This window comes from Chiroxiphia lanceolata, chromosome 1 (assembly GCF_009829145.1).
Source record: "Chiroxiphia lanceolata isolate bChiLan1 chromosome 1, bChiLan1.pri, whole genome shotgun sequence".
Classification (NCBI taxonomy): Eukaryota; Metazoa; Chordata; class Aves; order Passeriformes; family Pipridae; genus Chiroxiphia; species Chiroxiphia lanceolata.
This window is the reverse complement of record NC_045637.1, coordinates 115588499-115612600: the sequence shown is the minus strand read 5'-3', so window position 1 is coordinate 115612600 and position 24102 is coordinate 115588499. Positions and strand designations below refer to the sequence as shown.

Below are 24102 nucleotides of genomic sequence, written 5' to 3'. Positions count from 1 at the left end.
GAACTTAAAAATTAGTAAGTAAACATATTTTGTTAACGGAATCCTACAGTAACAGCAAAAGGAAATACAAGAGGACTGAAAAGCAGTAATTCATACAAGGTAGTTGCAAACACAGAATCATCAGACGAGAAAAGAACTGCAACCATAAGTACGATGAGAAAAAAACAAAGCATACTTAGTTATTAGTCAAGGCAGTAACATAAACAAGCATGCTGAAAGGGAAGACTGACAAAACACATTTCTCAACAAATGCAATGAAGATAACAGATGCCACCAAGTAGATAAGTGGAAATCCAGAAAAAGAAAAAAAAACAGAAAATGTAAGAGTATTGAGATTGTCTTGTGGTTCACTTAGATAAGCATGCTTGTTTTGCACACTCTTCACCTTTGGGGGTACAGAGGGGAAAAAAAAAAAGAAAAGAGACAAAGAGAAATTGTAAAAGGCTGACTCTCCTACAGCTTTATGATAGAAAAAAATACAGGACAAATCAAAGCTGAACACCGTGGTACATCCTGAAAGACATGTGATACCTCAACAGAGACAAACCAAAGAAAAATCACACTTTCTTCTCTCCACCCTCCTGGCCTGTCTGTGGCAAAACACAATCAGGTGGCGAGGGCTAGAAGACCTACAGAGCAGTTTCTGCCTTATTAGTGAATTTAACATGCTCATATAGGAGTCCAGTGAGGTCTCAGAGCCATTTAAACAGAGGGATGATCAGCCAGCAAATAAAGGGAAATTGGGAAGTGAATGTACTTCCATGGCCCACTCCAGGTAACAGGACCTGATCTTAAAAGCTGTTAAGACAATAAAGTGAGTGCAAATGTCATGTGTGAACAGAACACAAGAAGCAGTCTGAGAGGGTGTTCGCTTTTTCATCCTGAAAAAAGGTAGCAAAGAAGCATCAATGTTTGTAAAAGTGAGAAGAGATCTTTGAGTAGACGCACAATAGTCAAAACCTTGCCAGGAGTCACTCTGTGTGCAATATGAGCTCTGCCTTAGCCAGGCAGAGCAGCTGCCCAGCAGAATGGTGAGCACTCTGCTCTCCAACTAGGGAGTGACTGCCCAGTGCAACAAGCAGGAACTCCCACCTCAGGTGTATGGACATGACCTCGCTGGGGGCTCCCTCACCACCACTTTGTAACCACGCAGGTACAACTAAAACTGGAGGATGTACATGTCCAGCAGGAGGGGGGGCATTAGCAGAGAAACCTGTACTTCTCAAAGATGGTGTGTGAGACTGTAATCCACATGTCTGGGGTAGGAGGGTAAATATTGGTGTGGGGGCAATTAGAACTTTTGGAGATTAGTAATAGAAGACAATTTAAAAATGTATAGGTTCTTACTAGTATTTCTGAAGTGTTCTCACATTGTGGTTTATCTGCTGTATTACTGATACTGATCTTGAACATATGGATCACTGATAAACAGTTAATTTTGTGTTGCTGATGAATCAAAGAACAGCTTCACTTTTGATTTCATTTAAGCTATGTGAAATGAGCAGCTTCTCTCAGCAACAATGAGCAGAATCTCCTTCTGGCAGGTGTGAGCTGGTAATCCAACTCCTCTTTCATGAAACTACACTATAACCTTTGATTTCTAGAAGTAGCAAGGCAGAACTCCTTTTCTGACCTTTAGTAAAGCTGCAGTTAAAGCAGGCTTTGTCACGGCCCCTCATCCCTTCCAACCACCCATAGCTAACGCAGAGAATTCTGAATGCATCCTGAATAGAATTTTTCTGAGGTTTCTCATGCCCATACCACCCCCAGCATTCCTCCTACCCTTCCTGGAAGAGGCATCCATTGCTAGTTAGTAAGTGGTATGTCTCTATATTTTCCTACTTATTTCACTAACAGATAGAAACTTGGTACTTACGAATATAAAGTCAGTTTATTCAAATCATTGTGCATATTGAAGGCATATACTTCTCCCAAATGAAAAAGCTTTTCCAATGCCTCATAGATAAATATGATGCATATAAGGGCTGCAAAAGCTTCCTCAGTAAATCGAGTGATGTAGCACACAAGGCTGCTGGCATCAGTGGCTACAAGCACAATGCATAGAAATGCAGTCCACAGACCAATGCTAGTTCGCAGGGAGAGGTAGGAAAGATCGTAATCCCTGGGTGAACAAAGAAACAAAAAGTATTAACTGAGCCAAAAATCATGAATACTATATTCTATTTGAAAACAGATACTGAGGCCAAGCTCAATAGGTATTCATCCCTTTTCTCATCCTTGATGTTAGCTCTGAAGGACACAGAAACTTTTTTTGTCTCGTTTTCCACCAAAGCAAAGCAACACTGCAAGGTGTTTCTAGGATTGACGGTGCAACTACCTAGCTTGGGAACCATCACAGGGATGATCTCTCCAGAACTACCCAGACGGTTTCTCCAGGATTGATCTGCCGATCAACCCTTTCTTACCCCTGCAGAACCAAAACCAACATGCCCATACAGTCAGAATAGAACTTTAATTAAAGTCCTAAACACTTCTTATCACTGATTTTCTCATTAAGGTTCATCAGTGCCTCACAGCTTTCCCAAACTATATAAATTTCTCAGTCTCTTGCCACTGCATTTATCATCTTGGACATACACACATGTAATGCACATATGTTTTCAATTACAGCTATTCTAATAGGTTAGAAAGTTAAAAAGTTCATCAAGCTAATACAAACATCACTTACCTGCAAAATTTAAATAATATTTTTTCAAATACTAGAACTGGTCCGGTGCTTCCCAAGATAGTAAGAGGTTGCCCCGCAAAGAGAGAATAGGCAATCCCAGTTAATGAGGCTCCAAAGAGAGACTCTATTGCACTCTGTTTGGGGGAAAAGAAACTGCTGTAACTATGCTGCCTTTCAGATTAACGTTTAGCATCACATCTGCATAAATACAGCTTTAAGACGCATTAACTTAGAAACAAGACAAGATGTAAAAACATTGCAATTAATATTGATGTTTGAGACAAGAATAACTTAACACAGTTTTGCAGTAACAATACCATGGACAAAAGATTTTGAAAGTTTCACTCCTGAGAAACATAAAGCCATCCAACTAGAACAAGTTACTAGTCCTGCTAGCTATGGAGGAAAAGCATACCAACAATTATATATATGTTTAAAACATAAATTAAAAAAAAAAAAAAAGTTACTGAACATGTAGTTTATGGGAAGAATTATCTGTCTCTGTAAAGAAAATTGATATATATATATATTGCAACATACCTGTGCCAAAACATGATACGGCCTGCCGTATCAAACCTGCATTAGTCAACCAAGCATTACAAAAGAAAAAACAAACTGACAGGCGGAGGTGCAGGGGAAATTACTGAACGATACTGGTTTATGCATACATGACACCAAAAATAGATGAGCAGTAAACCAATGTCCCACCTGGTAATGCATTTCTTTCACTGAATTAAGATAACTACTTCAGTTCTTGAATTAAATGTTTTACTATAACATTATCTGCTAAAAAATAAACCAGTTAAAATGCACCTCAGAAGGGAGGGGCAGGAGTTTTAAATACTAAAATTACACTAAATTTAATTTTGAAAATACTTAACTACACCACCTACCACTATAAGAAGTCACAGATTACTGATTCCTGTAATGGAATTACAGGGTTCCTGATGGAATTTTTAGGCGTTTGCTATTATGCAATTATGCAAGCCTAGTATCTATGCAATCTTGAGCTCCAATTCAGGAAAGCATCTGAAAATGGTCAAAATGGTTTGCTGAACTGGGGTTATTAAAAATGAAAATGAGTCCTTTGTTCATTATATTAGGAAAAAAGATATAATCCCAGTCTCTTGTTCTATTACCTTTGAATTAGTGCTTTTGGTTAGTCAATGCATTAACCTTGGGGCTCTCAGTCAGGGTAGCAGGGAGAGGAGTACTGTGGACGTGATGACCTCTGAGAATGTGAGGGAAGGTTTCAAAGACAAACTGTGTACCTTACAGTATCAGCTACTGTGCTTGAACATGTGTGTGCAGTAACTAAATGTTTTATTCAATGATGCACACCAAGTATCTGAAGGCAGGAACAAACCCACAAACAATTCCAGATAGCTAAAAGAAAGAAGGTGTTTAAGAATCAAGCTTTAAAAGGAGTATATTTTAAGAATCAAGCTTTAAAAGGAGTATATTTTCATAATTATACGTGTAAATTCAGAATTTACACTGACATTTTGATAATAATTCCTACATTTAGAGTGGCGATACCAGCATGCAAAAAAGATACAATTTATTTCTGTATTTTCTATCAGCTTCAAGTGCTACATCAATTAACAAAAATTTGAGTCAACTGAAATATTTGGAAGAGACAGAAGAGTTAACTGAATTTTAATATAATACAAGCTTTAAAACTTCATCTAAGTATCAAGAAGAATTTTATATCATTATAAGCTTTACCAGAATATTAAAATTTGTAAAGGACATGTCTGAATATATGCTTCCCTCCCCTGAAAGGACAAAGCCTTGTTTCTTTGTGATAGATTTAAAAACAGAAAATACACTTCAAACTAGTTTACTCATAAGCCAATTAAATGACACTAAATTATTAACATTGCTGATATGAAGTAATTTTTCCCTGCTCCAAAAACTCAAGTACAATGATATTCTGGTGAAAAAGGTGCTGGTATTATGCTATATAACGCTACCAAAATTTTGTAAGGACATGATTCATATTCAAATCATTTACAATGAAGAGTATTTTCTGCTCATAAACCTTAGACACTTGATTTTATTGTGACCAACATACCTTTAGTGCAAGCACATACACATCCTGTCCGTTACATAAACACACAATGAACTGCTCGCCATACACCGCAGGCATTATCATCCTCGTAGGCCTACTACTCAAGGCCAGTACATGTTCTTGGCTATCCACCTTGAGCCTCTGACTTTGCCTAAAGTAGGCCTAGTGGGATGGTGCACCTTTACTGCTATTCATTACTTTTAAGTAGCCAAAAAGAAGGCAATGCAAGCCATTCATCCAATAAGGCAGGATAAACATTTTTTACCTCCACTGTGCATCTTCTCCTGTTCACATGGGTTCCCCACATTTTCCACAGCATTTACCTTTTGGGGAAGATCTGCTTTGGGGCAGGCTAATCAAGTGCTGTGGGTAAATTCTTCAAATACAAGTATAAATAAATGAGACAAATGCACACAGTGACTTGCCTCTGAAGGTCTAAAAGCCTGGCCACTACCATTCTTTGTACTCACTATTCTGCCTTGTGTAGCTTCTCCCAGGAGCCCTCCAAAAGTGATTACAGGAGACATACAGGCACAGTATAGGAAAAGAATCGAGGCCAGGCACTGCAGGCTTAATGCATCCTTGAAGTCACTCAAGAAAAAAGGTGCTTTCCTTTGGATGTCAAGTATCAAACCACCAAAAAGCCTAAATAGGTGAGATGAAACTCGTCAAACTGTACACTAAAGGATTCTAGCTAGTTCAAAACTATGGGCTACACATCACTGCCAGTGCCTATTGCCGGCACAAATTAGCTATTTCATAATCCAGATTAAATCATAACAGTTAAAAACATAAATGAGAATATTATCTATCCCAATTCAGCAGTATTCCAAATATAATCAAGCAGGTTAGCCACATTTTTTAAAGCTGGCTAGGTATTGTTGTATATGGGCTAGATACTGAAAAAATAACTTTGCAAACTATTTTACCTAAATGCTGTTTAAAGTCAAATCTGTTTTATGATATTCCAAACAAGGAACAGAAGAAATATGCTAAACATCAACCAAGACCACTGCACTGATACATTTCAGTATTACTACTCCAAGTAGCAATTTTGAAATACTACTTGTTGGAGTAGTGATTTGAATTCCCTACATACATATGATTAGGTCCATAAATAAATTTAGGTCGATGTTTGCATCTGGAGTACACAGATATTCTATAAATGTAAATACAAACCCAAACATACATAAGTTAGTTTAACCAGATAAGTTATTATCAAGATATTAAAAAGATTTGGCAATTTAAAAAAACTTTAGGACTCCAAAATACCAGGTATTAATTTGCACTTACAAAAATTTATTTTAATTATTAAAAAAAAAAAAAAAAAATCAAACATTCCTAAGAAAAAGAACAGCTTCATCTGTGGGCAGAAATGAACTTCTCAGCTCCACATAGTGTCTACAAAGAGGCAAAAAGTAATTATAACAAATCACAATGGTAAAAATCAACACAAATGTTGTAATGCCTTTCTCACAAATGTATGAGAAAGATGCATTCCATTTGGAAGTTTATTATTCTGGGGAAAACAACACTGCACATATACTCCAGAATCTCTCAGTTGATTTAATCTTTACTCTCATTTAAGGTCTTAAAGTTTAATCTTAACCAAGTATTTCCAGTCTTGGGATTTCTTTGTAAAGTATTTCATAACTAACAGAGAATAACAACTGAAAGAAATTCCTCAATTTTATTTTAGGTCTAAAAGAAACCTGACCAAAACCCAAAGCTAACCAATACCAAAGTACTTTTTGCCACTTTATATTTCTTGTTGTTCCATTTCATACATGTTTAATAAAACAGATTTGCATTAATGGAGATTTTTAGTACCTAGCCCAATACTTAAAATTGCATATGCCTGCTGTAATTATGATAATTGCATGCTCTTGAAGGTCAAAATTTAAAACCCAACTCTTAAAAGTCAGTTAGTTAAATCAGGCAGCATCTTATGTGAAATCCTTCGCAAATGTGTTGAGAAACATTGCCACAGGCTTGAAAATACTTCAGTAGATTGGCACTTACAGGCAAGAATCCAACACTTGAAAAGGACAAAGGATGCACTCTGACACTTATAGCATGATTTTTTTATGTTCAAATGTCAATCATTAAGTTGAAGATTTATCACTTCTATTTCTTTATGGTAGCTAGCATTTAGGGAAGTGAACACACCTTCCAGTTCTCTGAAGTTCAGGTCCAGCATGATGGCCTTCTTCTTTGAGAGTCTCTCCTATAGGAGTAGATCCATTTGGAAATTTAGGTGCCTTCCTTTTCTCCTACAGAAAAGACAGGGGAAAAAAAAGGAAAAAAAAAACAAAAAGAAAAAAGAGATTCTCTGAGACTAAAAAGTATAGTTAAAAGACAGCGTGCAGAGACATTATGCCTTCCAAACCTTTTTTGATATTCCCAGATTATCAGTAGTCCTCCGTTTGCCAAATTCATCTTTTGTTGTTTACAGACAACTAGAACTGTACAACATTTTCCAAAAGATTTTACTAGTACCTTGCACAACAGTATTAATCTTTCCTCTTTCTACGAGAAATAGGTTCCTGAAACATGATAAAACAAAGCCTGGCTTTTCAAGACACAGTAGAGGCTCAATCATGAGGCCCAGAAATATTGAGATACTTTTTCTCAACCATTTTCAGAGCAGAAACCTCTAGCAGAAACCTCTAGCAGTTTATGACACGTACAGTATTTAACTGAAGTATAAATGAGAAGTCACTCCCCTTCCCGAACAGGCTGCTCACCAGCTCCTCATAAATTTCTCAGCTGAATTTTCCTTCCAAAAAACCTTGAGCCCTGCTTATTTTGGAAAAAAGTTAAATGGTAGCCCCAGGCAATTCACAAATAAACTGCATTGCTGTCACCCCCTTCTATTCCAGCGGCTCCACCAAAACACCACTAGACTCAACCTTCTGAACCACGAGCACTGGTCTCTGCCCTGCTTTTGATCCTGTCAGCCCAAATTCCCCTAAGCTGTAAAGAGGGAGAAGGAGAAGAAACAATCTCTCTAATGACTCACTTTTCCTAGCTCTCATTCTAAGCCTGTATCATCGCAACTGAGTGGTATGATCAATTTTTATCTATTTCATAAATATTCTGTGAACACTATAAGCTAGACAAAATACATTAAGGCGTTTCAATCAAAGCTGCATGCAAACAGAAGGTTTTATAAGAATAAAAATATTCTTGCTGATCATTGCTAGACTGGTAGCAAAATTTATAATACGAACTCAGGTACAATTTCTGACCAATTCTCCAACTTCCCATATGAACTCATTTCAGTACTTCAAAAGGAAATATAGTAAATACAATTTACTTAACAGCATAGCAGAAAACTGATTAATGTCTTTTTTCCCCCTCTTCTTTTCTTCATTTCTCTTTTTTTAATTTTTTTTTTAACTTAAATTGACAATCCACTTCTTCTTGCAAAATAGATGTGGGGACTTTCCTGATGGTTTTCAGCCAAGTGGATATCAGCTAGCAGTACACCCAGGCGACCAGAAAGGCCAACAACATCTCTGTCTGTATCAAGACTAGTGTGGCCAGCAGGACTAGAGCAGTGCTTGTCCCTCTGTACTTGGCAGCTCAAATCCTGTGTTCAGTTTTGGTCCCCTCACTACAAGAAAGACTGGACTTTTTTTTTTTTTACCTGGGAAGGAACACTTTTTGGCGGCTCAATTCGTATAGAAGGATCCCACTCTCCTGGAGGCAGGACTGTCACTTGGTCTAAAAATTCATCAATTCCTGACAACAAATCATTTCGGTCTTTTGCTTTATAGGCAACATCATGGAAAACCTACAAGAAGAAAGTACTCAACATTTGTTTTTATTTTATTTTTCTGAAAGAGTAACTGGTTATCAGTATATAATGATTACACTTCATTAGTTTTTAAAAGACCTGGAAAATATAGGTCCTGAAAAGTTCCACTTCTGCTTTACCTGCATACTTTTGCATTAAAAGCTACCTGTATGCACATTCCTATGGACCATAAAATGAGGCAGTTTTATCTTCAAACTCAGAATGAATACTGAGTTCACTTTTAAAATTAAATAAAAAGTCAGTCTTCAATATTCAGGCCATCAAATTTATGTACTATTGCCTGAATAATTCTGCCCTACAGCCACTGTACCACTGTGCTGTGCTAAATCAGGACAGAAAGTATTTCAAATGAGTTTCAAACCAAAACACAAGTTTTTATTAAGAATAGAAACTTCATTTGTATACATCTAGCTTAATTAAGTTTAAAAGACTACTTAAAAAGCACATGAAAACAATCCTCCAACTATTAAAAAACAAAACAAAACAAAACTACTGCACTGTTTTACAGATGACAACAGAAAACTCTCAACTGACAAACAGGCAGTATAAAATAAAAAAAACAGTCCTTGAACCCCAAGATGTATTTTATACACAGAGAGAAGAAAATGTGCTAGTTTTGCTATTAAAAAACTGTCTGCAGAAGATGATCCTAAATTGCTTCCGTACACTTGAAACCTGAACTGTTTGTCTCTAATTACCTGACCATTAAATTATCTGATCTTAAATTAGATCTTGTAAGCCTATTTAGGTCTTTTTAGACCACTAAATAATTCAGATTTTTTCTATTTCAATGACCTACAGTATTCCTAAAAATCAGATCAGCCTACCTAAAAAAACAGAACATGCAACTAAAGCTTTCAATATTCAGTTCTCACGTTGAACAAAAACTCTATTCACAGGCTGGTTACTCAACTGCAAAATGACAAGTTTTTGTTTTACATTTCCAAACTTCAAATTGTGCTACAGTAAAAAGTACTTGAATTTCTGCTAGATAACCCAAAAATTATCAGCAATTCAGTAGGTGGCGCTCAATGTGAAGTCAAATTTAAAACATCCTAATTCTGCTCAGTAAGATGGCAGCGAACTTAAAAAGTTCCGATTCCCCTGTGGCCTTTAAAACCAATAGGGCTCTTAATATATGACTTCAAATGGCAAGAAGAATTCTAATTTTAATTATTTGACCTTGGTTAGATAAAAAAATACCTGTGATGACTCAACTGCATGCATTCTTAAAACCTTCTGTCCTGAACACTTACACAGTTTGTTGCGTCCTTTTTAACATACAGTGATTCATATCAAAACCAGTTCTATATAGTCTTTCTGTTAACCGATTTAATACAAAAATGAAATCTATACACCAAAGCCAAAATAACTTTTTCAGAAATGCATTTAGGATTTCTTCAAGACAGACAAAGAGGAAAGTTAATTTACCATTATCTACTTCACCAACACAAGAAATAATTAACCGTTATTCAGTTAACCAGTTTGTGGGGGGTTTTTCTTTAACCTGTCACTCCAAAAACATTTCTTGAAATCAGGTGGTAAGTATATTATTCTAGACTTTAACTACAAGCATTTAAAATACATCACTCACATCATCTGTCATAAGTGTTGCTATTGATCTTCCAATTTCATGGTACTGTGGAGCTTTTCCTACTGGTCCCAGCAATAAAAACAAAAACCTGTGGAGAAAGCAATGGAGACGAATATGGCTGACTCATCTGCATGTACTCAGATGGGGTCTTTCAAACTAATGAAAATTCTCACACATATTTTTGCCTTTCAAAAGAGTAAGCTGAAAATTACAAAGATAAACAAACACTGAAAAAAACCACCAAAAAACATGAATGTACAAAGGTATGCCAAACACCATGTAACAGCCCAATACATCAATGTGCACAGAAAATCAAGTGTCCTCCATGATGACTGATGAAATGATCTGCTACCTTCATCATGGATGGGACCAGCATTTTGATATTCTGAACATCTGTAGTAAACATACCCACAGTATACTTGTGAGACCCATGATTCTGGGGGAGGAGGGGTGGGTGCACCAGGCTGGATGGTACATTGCAGACTGAAAACCACTTCAATGTATTAGCTGCAGATTGGTTATTCTAGTGTTAATCATGTAGATTTGAGCACATAATAATTAAAAAAGGTCTTTCTACCACCTAGGTTATTCATATACAGAGTATTTGTATAGAAAAAACAGAGATTCAGGTCAGACAATCTTTCAGACTTAGTGGGCTCTTCCCCACTGACAAGCTGTGTCACACTGAAGGGAATTATAACAATCTTCATGCCCATCTTTAAAATGGCAACACAAGCTTGGAAGACTCACTGCTTTTACTCCAAGTCATCTATCAGTTTTAACTCCTGCACTTGCTTAAAACAGCATCATAACGTATTTTATGCATTCAGAGAATTTTATGGCAGATCTCATTCATCCAAATTTTGCAGCAAATGACTGGCATAATGTTAAACAAAACTCTACACTTCTTGAGCTTAATACAGTATACATAAAAACTTTCAGTTACTTGAGATCTTAAAATATTATTATCTTATTGCTAAGTAAAGCCAGATTTTACAGGCATTTATTTACCGTGTAGGAACTGGAACCTCTGTGAGACCCGAGAGAAGCACAGCAGGGGAGAGCCTCACAAAAGCAATAATGGGTCTTTCTAAAAAATCTACTTCTCCCACTAACACATTTGATGCTTCTGCTCCTGAAGGAATTTTCCTCATGAAGTTCATATCAACCTATTCATACAAAGATGAAACAAGTGTTTATTCCCTTACATTTTTTTAGCAGAATTTTTGAAACATAATTACGTTTATCAGTATTTACTAGACATTTATGCTACAAAGAAAAATTAAAAAGCAAATTAAGTATCCCACAGTACAGAAAAGACAAACACATCTAGAGAATGTCAGCCATCCAGCCAAATAATAATAAACTATTTTCTATAAGTTAGAATTACTAACACCTAGAAGACTCCAAACTGCATAATTACCTTTCTAATATTATAATGACAAACATTTTATGATAGGACATAAATTAACAAAATCTATGCACAATTAACTAAAGAGAGTTCATGTAATTACACATGGTTTCTAGAATGCAGTGAGTTATTTTGCAGCTGTGTATTTCAAATGTGTCATAATTTTGAAAAATAATCTGTGTGTTTATCTCTTCATCCATAAAGAATATGACAGCTGAAAATCTTCACATCCATTTCTATACATAATTACAGAAGTGCATTAGAAAGCGGTGCAGGACATGAACTCTGTGTTCACATACACACACACAAGCACCAGTTACATTGTTAGCTAGGGAACTTACAGATGGCCTCTTGAGTCCCACACCAAGTGTGCCACAACTACAGTGCCAGGAGGCTGACTCCTGTCCAACAGGAGACAAGGCAGGTGTACACAAGGACAGGCCAAGCAAAAATACAAAAACTGTGACAGAGGAGCAGGAATATATGGTACCTACCATGATTAGATCAGAACTACACTGTAAGTTAGCTTTCCTTACACATAATTATTGAACTTGGCAAACCAATTCTCTTACTGTGTTTCGCAGTACAGATGACACTACAGACTAAGTTTTATAGTAAAAGCCATAATGGAACTTGCTCAGGAAATTTAAATTATGAAAGAAAAACAACAGATTTACAGTAGATTTTTTTACAAGGTTTCCTTCAGAAAGTGATAGTATATGTTCCTAATGATTAAGATGTACAGTAACTTTTGTACAGGAAACTCATAATACATATACAGTAAATCCTCTTTAAAAGCTCTCTTCAGAAAAAAAAAAAAAAAACAAAAAAACACAAACCAAAAAACAAACAACAAGAAGTCGAAGGAAATCTAGAAAATTCTTTTCACATGAGACTCAACAGCAGATCTGAAAATACCTCCATCTGCATGAGAAAGTACAGCAGCTGCACTTTTACGTTACCAAAATACTGAGAAAATCAAACACTACGTTCCATCCCACTGTGAAGAATTTCAAAACATGTGACACATTTAGCCTAGACCATATTCTGACACTTTTATGTACAAGTTATCTCTAAGTACCTATGTCTCGTGTACACTGGTACATGTCTTAGTCGTAACTAAGGGGGAAGTTACAACCAGCACATTTTTTGTTTCACAGTTAATTTGTGCTAAACACTAAGGTATTTAATGTTTACTTACCTTACTAAAATCAACGGTGCTGTTTTCTCTGCTTCCTCCTGTCCCAGTACCTTTAACATCTCCACTTTTCCCAGTGTCTAAGTTTCCAGGTGCTGACTGTGGAGATGCTAATAGCCCTAAATTAAAACAAAGAAGATAAGTTCAAAATGGTGCATGAAGCGAACAGAGTGTGCAACACTACCAAAACTCAATGTGGCAGCTTGCTCAAAGCAAATGTGCATATTATTCAGTACAAGTGCCCTACATTAGTATCATAAATGCAACACTAACAAGTCACTGTGTTGCCAAAATAATGACATAATTTAAAAAATTAAGTATTGCCCAAATGATGGCCATTTGCAAAACAGTCACCAGAAAACATCGCAGCCATTTCAATCGCAGAAAAAATAACTGCTGACATTTTAGTCATAACTGATATAGTAGTTAGTATATAGCACCTTCACCATACTAAGAAGTCCTCAGACACCAAATGCAAACACCTCTGCTATCTAGTCTGCTGTGTGGCAGTTACTGCAATTGTAAAAAGCATCAGCAGGCCTCAGGCTACAAATACAAGGAATGATATCCTAACTAAGCTGTACAAGTAAATTGTGTACTACATGACGGATAGACAGTTTGCAAACCATGATTTCCATCAACAGACCAAAGTTCCTACTATTCATCTGACCAGATGTTACTATATGGAATATACACTTTAGCTGAAGAGGCATGCACAATGAGGTTATTCAAGTTCAACATACAGCTTCTCTCTAACACCTGCACCAAAACAAAACCATCTTATGTAGCTTGCTACACTGCCAGCAGCACTGAATTGCAGGTTCAGTAAAGGATGCAAAAGTCAATGTAACCCAAGTGTTCATACACACTGAATTCCATGTTGCGTCATATACCCAAGTAACATTTAAAAGCTGGTCTAGGCACGCATAGTCAAGCCCAAATCCCACCTTTTGGATTACAGAGCTTTTATTTGTTCAGTTTAACTTGCACTAGAAGTGCAATTGGCCTTCTTGCTTGTCCACATCTCTCAGCTGTGGTGACAGAACATGTTTTCACATGCTTTCAAAACCACATCTACACAAAGACTGAAGTCTAAACATCTATTACAAGGAGAAAGTTTGTATTTAAATCAAGTGTCACACTAGTCAAGATAAAAAATTAAGTCATCAGTGGCTACGTTGGCCTATTGTTCTATCATAACTACTGCCACGTAACTATTTGCATACCTCCATGTTTATAATTTAGCAACTTCGATATTTTTTTAGCATTCAAATGACAACTGAATTCATTCTATTTCACCCCCATATCTGTTTCCAAAAAAACTCTCTCAAAGAGTCTTCTTAACAGAAAACATGCAGGTCCAAGCCTTTACCATTAATTTTCATTCTTACAGTTCATAGGGATATAAGTGGTATGGGTAGTTTTTCCTGAAGCAAAAATCAACTGAAGTTAATAGGCTGTAATTTCCTTCATAAATCCTAACATGCACAAGTAATGAGCTAACACTATAAATACTATGTTCAGTTAGCTAGACAACAAAAAATCCCCCCAAGAAAACATATTCTACTTTTCTGCTCCAAGATTTAAACATTATTCACAAGAATCACAGCATCAACCACCTGTGAAATCAGCTGATCAAAGTATTTAACTGCTTAAGAGTTGATGTGTTTGTAGAACTAGAAATAAATATTAAACAGTTGTTACAGAAGAGCAGCGTAATATAAAAGTTTATACATATGAACTTTTTCTGCTTTGTCCCCTCTTCCAGTAGCAATACAGGGAACTCAAAATGTTTGTAACTGATGAAAGATGAGTCATAATGCATCATTCAGCACTTTTCAGAAATGCACTGAGAGCAAGAGCAAGCAGAGACTAGAACAAAAAGGGGAGAGAATCAAGGAGAAGGACAGAGAATAAAGATTCTACATATTAGCATAAACACTTATTATTTCAGTACTAAAGTGATACTGATTCTTCTAAAAGGTTTGCCTTCAAAATTTCCCCAACCACTCATAGTTCAAGCTTACACGTTTCAGCACTGACATTTGTCTGATCTTAAACCATGTGTAAACAGTTTTCCTTTCTGTTGGCCTTGCAGTTGGACAGACTGCTGCTCTCACAAGACAAAACTGCTTATACGTTTTCAGACCTGGGCAAGCATTTCCATATGACACTGCATTTCATTATGCGCATCAATCAATCTGATGTTTGCAAGGAAATTCTGAATAAAAAGTTATCTTCTCTAATAGTGAAACACTTCAAATCTCACACTAATAAAAGAACTTGTTTCCCTCTCTTCTCCAGTTCAGTAGATGCAAACTCAGAGGCTACTGCAAAAAGGACAACTACCTAGTAGTACTTTTCAGACTATGAGACAGAGAAATTTATCATTACCAAGCTACCAAGGGGATCATTAAAAACACACAGTACTCTTCTTGATGTTGTTAGTTAGGCAGATGTACCACCTGTCTCGTCCAAAAGACAACAGTGGATTGAGTGTTGAGTAATTTGGATTATAACCTCTTAAGATCACTCAAGTCAAAGTATTTATAACTATTCCTTCACTAAAGAACATGCGCATTTTCTAGCAATTGTCTCACATCTCTGCTTCATATAAGATGAGGAAGATATGAGTTCAACACCTAAGCATGACTATTTCAATGTAATTATATAGGCAAAGATTATATAATAAAAAACTTTTAAATATGAAGTCATACCATATTTATATTTGAGGAAATAAGAAGCAATTTTTAAAACTAAATTCCAATGCAGTCTTAATGTGAAAAAAATGTTCAAATTACTACTAGAAAGCAAGTATGCAAACCTTTCTGAATTATTATTTTCAGTAAGTAATTATTTTAAGAACAAAGCTGTTTTAAATGTTATTTTGCTCAGTTCTAAAGTACACTTATCAGTGAACCAAAAGACCTCTTTGCTGCTTTGCTACTGCTCAGACATCAAGAAAGGTCAAAGGAAGTTGGTGAATTAAAAGTGTTCATTTTTAGCTGTGACACAGTTCTCTTCCTAGCCTGACCAATGGAATCCATTATTCAATAGTTCTTCAACTGATGGCAAAATAAAAAAAAAAATTAAGAGAATCCTTTGTCTGGTTGACTTACTACGAACTGATGACTGGTTGATGAAAATTAAGTGGTAGACAGAAGGTTGTCCCTCTTCCCTCCTTTTACAGTAACTCACATTAAGCTCAGTAACCTTCCAGCTATTAATAGTAAAGACTAAAAACTAAAGTCTGAAGAACACAAGGCCAAGGACAGATGAATGCTAAACAGAAGAAAGTCACCTATTAGAAAATTAACACAGTTCCTAATGCTCACAGGAGGCAAAACCAACTAAATCACACAGATGTGGAAAATGTATTCAGATTGCAATATTATGAATTACTAGAGAGGTAATACAGAGCATACTCTATAGTAGAATAGAGCAGGAAGATATTTTATTTTCTTTTAATTAACACCAGGAAGATTACTTCCTCCTCAGGGTTTCCTTCTGATTCTGCCTCCCAAGAAAACGATTAGTCCAGTTGGAGCTCTGAAGTCATAGTCTGAGAATGTCTTCAAAGGCATCTCTAAGGAAAAGGTGTCTTTCTGTGGTCAGATGACTACTTGAATTAAGAAAAGGGGGGAAATCCCAGAAAACAAAAATGTCTTCCATCATCGTTGGTGTTTAACATTCTCTGAAAAGACTTTTACTTATGATTAACTAGAAAACCATCCCTTTCAGATTTTTCCTTTATAAGAAACATCCCCTTGAGGAACAAAAGCAATTTGAATGCCATTTGGAAATTCTGGCGGAAAGCTTTATTAGTGTTGATAATAATAGCATAAAGTACTTTATTTTCATTTGTTTGTCTTCTCCTGTGTTCTAAAGACCTTTGGTCTGGCATGCTGTCATTCCTGTCAGACAAATGAGAACTGGAAAACCAATTACAGCTGTTACTTTACTTCTGGTTTCTAATTACCTTTGCAAGATGACCCGTGAGAGAATAAACTTCATGTGAATGCTCTTAATTTCCCATAAGGAAGTCAGAGAAAGAGGTTTTTGTTTGCTTTTCTGAATTTAAGTAATGATGAGGCCCCTATACTTCATCTGAAGATAACAGCTTATGACACAGTTTGCTCTTTCCTTTTCAGTGACTTGGCTGCTGAACGTGAAAAGGCAGATAACCACAGCCTTTTCTCTATCAGCATTTTTTCGATGCTATATGTAACAATGTGCTCTTATTTATTAAACAAGTGAGGAAATAGCCAAGAAAAGCCTCACCAATGGAAGACCTGTTTGATATCAGCCCCTCTCCTACCCCACTACACACAGGTCTAAAGCAGACAAACCTGTACACTAAGTTTTGGCAAGACAAATTTTTGAGAAGGGGAGGAAAAAAAAGGCAGGAGGAGGCTGAAGGCTGAAAGAAAGATGACCTCTGCCTTAAAAACGTGATCTACCTAGAGGTATCATGAAGTCTATACCTAGGTAATAATTCTGCAAAAGTAAAGCAAGTATAAGACTATGTCTGCAGAATGCAAGAGTAATGAAACTTTTACTAAAAACAATTCAAGAAAAGTTGGAATGTTTTGACAGTTTCTTTCAACTAATCTATACATCTATATATCTTTTTACATATAAAGAACAAAGTCTTGCAAGACAAAAAAATAAAAAATTGCTGAGCTCCAATCTACAATTACAAACTCTTAACTACCTTCTCCAATTTTGCATATCAAACACAACAAAACACTGATTGAGTGTCTGATGCTGATGCAATTCACTAATGGAGAGTTATCTGGAAACAGTTGTAGGTGAACTGTACCCGAAAATTTCATCATAAAGTCCTACTGGTTTTAACAGCCATGGTTTTTAAAAGCAAAAAAGCAAAAATAAAACTGCTTGACAACTTCATTATACAACTAACTATAAACACTACTGATAATGGCATCCTTCCTAATTTTTTTCATATCATCTCTAATACTTCACCATGTCTTCAGCTGTACCTATCTCAGGATAACAAACACTGTTTTAAAATATTAACCACTGATAAAACCAAAGCAAAACATGATATGGACTGTAGGTGAGTGAAAGGAAAAGGCCACCATTTTTGACATTTTGCTTACATATTACATTTTAAAGCCATATTACTTTTTAATTATATAAATGAATGTTAATTAAAGAATTTTTTGCTTGCTTTAGTTAAAAGCTAAAAAGTTAAAAATGCCAAACAAGAAAACCGTCACAACTGAGAAGAAATAAACATGCAGGCAGAGGTAATAGTTATCATATTCCTTTGTGCCCAACTTATGTGCCAAAAACATCGCAATGCAAGTGATCCAGATGCAGAGAGCATCACACATGGACAGCTTAAATTTCAGTAGTTGCCTGGTGTTTTGCCAATATTTTCCTCTGTCTTCTTTTCCTGGCTTTCCTGCAATTCTAAGTCCTCCTCGGGTGGATGAATTACTACTGAGGGTATGTCATCACTGGCAGGTGACACCAGCAATTCCTTGCCCTCAAGTGGACTTGGCTGGGCACTTGTGGTTGGCAGGAGACTGCACGTAGGACTGGAGGGTGGTGTGTTTTGAGGGGTAGTTACAGGTGTTGTACACCTCGAGGCTGCCGGGGTTCCAGCTCTTGAAGAAGGAAGAAGGTAATTGAGAAGAACTGACAAACGGCTTTCTCTTCTCAGGGAAATATTTGAGGCAGAGAGACCTGTTCGCAAAGAGTGGCGGGAGGCTGAAAGGCCTTCCCCTGAGATAAAACAAATGGAACAACCATGAGGCTTACAAAAGGGATATATTCAATTTAAAAAAAAATGAAACAAAAAACCAAACCCACACAGAAACAAATATGCATTAACAATTTACATAGCAAATTGCAAGCTTTACAGGCCAAAGTGCCATACTCATGCAAGTAAGACAAGAGATAAGAGTAAATCTGATTTCAGACATTACAGAAGTCAGAAATTACTGAGAAGTACTAATTAGAATGCCAAAGATCTGTGGGAGAAGATATTACCTTATTTTTAATCTCTTGAAACTGACTCTTAATCTTTTCTAGAATAATTTCTTATTCCAAACTGCACAGCAGATACTGTTAATGCCATCCAAAAACTACATTGAACAATCATTAGAAAAACATTAAAATACTTCAGTTAACTCCATTCACTATATACAAAAAAATTTTTATTTTTAAAAAGTGAAAATGATCAAACATATCCAATTGTGTTAAATGCAACTGTCTTTCAATATAAGCCTTGTTTTACTAAGAATTTTCCCAGGCAGCTGTAGCCTCAACACATATTTTTGAAGAGGGCACAAAAATGAGATACATAGTCCCTTCTCCATTTCCTCTTGCTATGACTTACCAACAGCCCCATATGCCTAAAATCAAATACATTTCTCCAAACCCATTGTTATTTTTCTTGCCCTATCCAGCTTCAGTGTCCCACTAATTTCACACGAAGAGAACATAGTCTTGTGATGGTTCCCTCAGACTGGAGTTTGCAATGGATTTCAGTTCTTCCTTAAGCAGGAAAAGATACTTTCCGTTGATACTCATGTAAGTACTTCCATTAGAAGGTTTAGCAATACCATTTCTCCTGTTTACCAAAACCACTTTTCCTGGGATGGCAGTCTCCTCAAAAAGATTACTGGTTACTTCTCCTACAATGCCTGAAACCCAAAACATGCTGTTTTCATGTACCATGCCATCAAGCAAGGAAATATCAAAGTAGACACGTTTACTCTCACATTTGTAGTAGGCACTACTGAGACCAGTACACTGAACAATCCTAGAATAATTTACAAGAAGGATAAAAAGCATGCCTAGGTAAAGGTCACATACATTCCCCTCCCCCCCAAACAATGAAAGACTGGATCCTACAGATACAAACCTGATTTAAATTAAGAACAAAAGAATCAAAAATCAACTATTAAACCCACAAAACTGCAGTGCAGTAAAGAAAATAGGACCAGCAGAGCAAACTGGTTGATTTTGCCTGTATTAATCACTACAGTAATAGTTAGATTTCTGTCAGTATACTTGTGATAAATCATGAACATGAGATGTCCTAAACAGACACACCCCTCTAAGGAGCCTAAGAAGTACTATGCACATATGCATTTTCAGTTTACCAGTTTAGAGGATCACTGTAGGATTATAAAGAAAAAAGTAAATCGGTATATGTTGAGAAAAAGTTCACCATATTATACTGGTTTCTTATTTCAGCATATATCCCATATTCTGTTGTCGAAATAGTATTATGAATAAAATATGCTGGAAAGTGGAAGTGATACACAAAAGGTAACTGACAAGCAAGAGACCTTAAATACAAAATTCTCAGAATTACAACTGGAAACACAGGTGTTCAAGGACGGGAAAAACCAAGTCGGTGTGAGAAATTTTCATATTTGTTGAACAAAACAGGAGACTTGGGAGTTTCAGAAGACAGTACACTCGTATAAATTTGGTGCATTTTCAGTCTTGAAAAAAAAAAATTCTGAAACTATCAGAGAAATATTTAAGCATACATCTTATACTCCCTGCCTAACAAAAAGTATCAGTAAGCTTGGGCATTTGCTGTAGAGTACTCCAGAGTATGTAGCTCCTAATGAGTACTTAACTAAGTGAAACATATTCTATGCAATGAGGCATCTTTCAAGACAGGAAAAGAAGTTCCCTTCAAGGACAGTTTCATGAAATCCTTAGTTTTCACTAGATTAAAAAAATTTTATGTGTCTCAGTTAACGCAAGGCAAAAGAAAACAAAGAACAGAGATGGAAACAGAGGTCACAGAAATACAAGAATACAAGTAAGCTGCTCTGCAGCACATATTGCTGTTTGGAGTTTGGAACTGGATGTCTAGAGTAGATTTTCAGGAATTGGTTCAAAACAAGATGTGGTGCAGCTTCTAAAAACATTGCTAATACCTTTCTAGGGTTTGGGATTGTTTTTCCCCATTAGATCCTTTTCTACAAAACCAGTTAAAAATAAAGAGTGTCCTAGCTAAATGTACTATCTTCACCACTGGCATGGTGAACTTTTTCTAGCCATATTAACGTAACAACACTGGAATAAAACGCATTACTTGTCAGCATCACTGAACTCATTCTATGATCACTATGTCAATCTCTTGTGCAAAGATTGTATAAGCAAGTAGCATCCATTTTATACACACATATAAAGTTATGCCACGATGCTGAAATTCCTCAAACACTGCACATTTTATACAAGCATATACTAAAAAAACATTAGGACCAATGTAGGTCTATTTCTATACTTCAAAATAATAATGCATGCTGTGGTATACAGGCAGGAGTAGAATGTTCGAGTAAATTAAAAAATATCCAGAAACACCATCCACATTATTGTTAGTTCTTTGCTCACGAAGAGGGAAACACTTATCTGCTATTACCAGCTGAGCTTTCCTTCATCTCCCAGTGAGAACATTATTTACCAGGTTAGTACAAACTGGATGCTACAACTTATCTCACCATTTCGTTCAAGCAAGTGAGGGTCAGAATGTTTCTTGCCTATATCTGCGAAAGACCGAACCAGAGGAATCCGACTGCTGAATTTTTTCTCATTCTGATGATGGTGCCTTTTTAGGAGAGCCTCTCTCACATTCTCTCGTATGGATTCATCCAGCTGGCCAGAGGCAATCATGTTGTCCAAAACCATATCTATATAATACAAGACCAAAAAAGGAAATTATATAGGTAGCTATCAAATCTCTCCTTCACCACATTCCAGCACTGTAGTAGCACCAAATTAGAAAAAAAAAGTTAATCTATTCTAATAAAAATCTTTTCTTTAACAAAAAAGTCATCTTCAAGAATCCACAGGAAATTTTCAAGTGTCACTAAACAAGCAGATGTGAGAATAAGGAAAGCACAACATGCAGATCCAAGAGACAATATTTATTAGTAGCATCATTTCAAGAAATAAATTACTTAATATTTTATAATGTATTGGTATTTACTTCAACTTCCAATGGTGACTCCCATTCAAAAAACTATCTAATGTAATCAACAACCCTACACTAGAAGTGAGTACACAAAGACAGAAATATGATGGAAAACAGACATGACAGTCTTAACCTGGTGTTACTTAAACTGTATAAAAGTGAAAGTTACTACAGAATGAGATGAATTCCGTAACTCCTCTGTCATCTTTGGATGCCCTAAGATCCTGAGACTCTCTACTGAACTTCATGTGATTCACATGCTTTAGAGGAGGAAGTATAAAACAGTATCTAGTAATATCATGTAAAACTAACTAATCATCTGTCAAACAACATCGAGTTTCAAAAGAGCATCTCAGCAGTATGCTCGCACCAGGAAAGAAAGCCTCCATATCAGGGAAAGTATCTACTGTGATTTCTTAGCTGCCCTTTTTTTTAAATAATAGAAAGTAAAATAAATCCATAGAAAAGGTCCAACCAGCATAAGGCAACAAAAACCTATACGACGACTTGTCAAATATAGATTGCCAATGGTATCTAATGTATTGAGAACTTAACTGCAGTGCTAAACTGAAATGACACAGAACTTTTCACAATGAAAAATGTTACAGCTCAGGATACCTTACTAACAAAATTCTATGCAGCGAAGTGTCTGTCAGTACAGCTTCCTTCTGGGATTACTGGTAACACACAGCCATTTGTTAGAGGTTCTCAGAAGGAAACCTACCACCTTCTCCCTCCTTTTTGAATAAGAAACAATAATACCTACTAGGTATTCCTGGTTCATGGGAACAAGACAATACATTTGTATACCAAAGACTGTTACCCTACATACTTCACAATGGCGCCTAAAATTAACTTGAAATAAATTCATAAAATCTCTTAAGGCATCCTAGTTCCAACTAAAATACTCACTATCAAGAGTACCATTTACATAGAATTAAGTAATAACTATTTTTCTTATGAACTAAGATTATTGTTAAATTCAATTATTAAAAATAATATAATAAACAAAACCATTACATTTACAAACAATGCATTGAATGCTCTTGTTCAGTAAGTCAAGAAAATAGGAAGGGAATGACAATTTCCTGAGTGAATTTTGAAGATTTCAAAACAAGAAAACATTTCAAGCACTGCCAAAGTTTTTAAGGCCAAAACACCTTGTCCACATACATGTTAGTCTGCCCTAATTCTAGTATGATTCCTGCAAATGCAATCCACTGTGTGGTACCTGTAGCAAGAGATACCAGGAAAATTGTGTACAATTAATTCAAAGACATTCAGGCTAAGCAGATATATGTAATGTACATAGATATGTACGTGTGTATGTGTATATGTTATATATACATGAAACTCTCCAAAGCTGACTGTGTATCCCAAATGACGATGTGATTAGTGAGGACACTCAACATAGTAGGTCAAACAACACGTACAAAATTTATTTCTGCTCACCTCGTATAAAGGTGAAAAAAATACCAGATGTGCAACAACCAACTGCACTAATGGCATCAAGTTAACATCAGCCAAATTATGATTAATAATTATGGTACTAAAGTGCACAAATAACTCCTAAAATGTTCTGGCAGATATTTACAATTCATCTGTAGAAACAAAGACAAAGAACACATTCAGCGATTAGAACATAAAGGTAAATTCTGGGCCTCATCCTAAAATACATACGAAAGGAGCTCCTACTCATCCAGTGTAGTTTTTTGTATGTGAAGTTTGTAGAAACCAAATTCCTTATAAACAGATCAAGAAAACTGCAGTAAGCATGCACATACCTGTTTCTTCAACATAGTATTTCAAGAACATAAAGACACCACCAAAACCACCTCAAATAGATTAAAACTTAGAAATATTTTTAAAAAGTTTTGCTGCAACCTGCTATCTCATCAAGTGTGTTTGCTCTCATGTCCAACATGACCGTCCCATTTAGAATACAGCTTCGCAGTTCAAAGAGACTGTGCAGAGACAGAGTTGCTACATAAGGCTTGCTCCATCGATCACCACCATCTTCAACATCCTCTTCAAATTTCAGCCACCTGAAAAGCATTCACATACACATACTTATATTTCTCCTGGAAAGAAAATTTGGCAAGTAATCCCATCCTTCCATGTGGCTCTGGCATAACACGGAACAGGAAATCGCATGAAATCAAATCACACCGCCTTTCATTTTCTCAGACAGCCCAACTGATTGACATTTTTATCAGGCCTTTTAACCACACTCAAATGTTTTAGTTTTTGCCCATTTTGTTTCTTTTGGTTTGAACAATACCTGTCTATTCACACATTCTTGCGAAAAGTATTGATTTGCATATCTTGATTTTGTCAGCATT

General features: G+C 36.1%; 1 protein-coding gene across 11 annotated transcripts in view; it reads right to left on the bottom strand.

Annotated features, from left to right (window-relative positions):
* The window catches only part of SLC4A7 (solute carrier family 4 member 7), a 92544-nt gene that overhangs the window by 18094 nt on the left and 50348 nt on the right, over nucleotides 1-24102 (bottom strand). For 9 of the 11 annotated variants that reach the window (XR_004356610.1, XR_004356611.1, XR_004356612.1 and 6 more), the window contains exons 5-14: nucleotides 23645-23805; nucleotides 21288-21476; nucleotides 12793-12908; nucleotides 11192-11349; nucleotides 10181-10268; nucleotides 8416-8562; nucleotides 6933-7036; nucleotides 5234-5408; nucleotides 2690-2823; nucleotides 1877-2122 (exon numbers count right to left, since the gene is read on the bottom strand). Coding sequence is in view for 7 of the 11 variants with exons in the window: in XM_032685423.1 (XP_032541314.1) it covers nucleotides 1877-2122; nucleotides 2690-2823; nucleotides 5234-5408; nucleotides 6933-7036; nucleotides 8416-8562; nucleotides 10181-10268; nucleotides 11192-11349; nucleotides 12793-12908; nucleotides 21288-21476; nucleotides 23645-23805 (1518 nt within the window). In the remaining 4 variants the exon portion in view is untranslated. Of the gene's footprint in view, nucleotides 1-1876; nucleotides 2123-2689; nucleotides 2824-5233; nucleotides 5409-6932; nucleotides 7037-8415; nucleotides 8563-10180; nucleotides 10269-11191; nucleotides 11350-12792; nucleotides 12909-18174; nucleotides 18544-21287; nucleotides 21477-23644; nucleotides 23806-24102 lie in introns of all 11 variants that reach the window. The other 2 variants (XM_032685489.1, XM_032685479.1) reach the window with 2 other exon arrangements.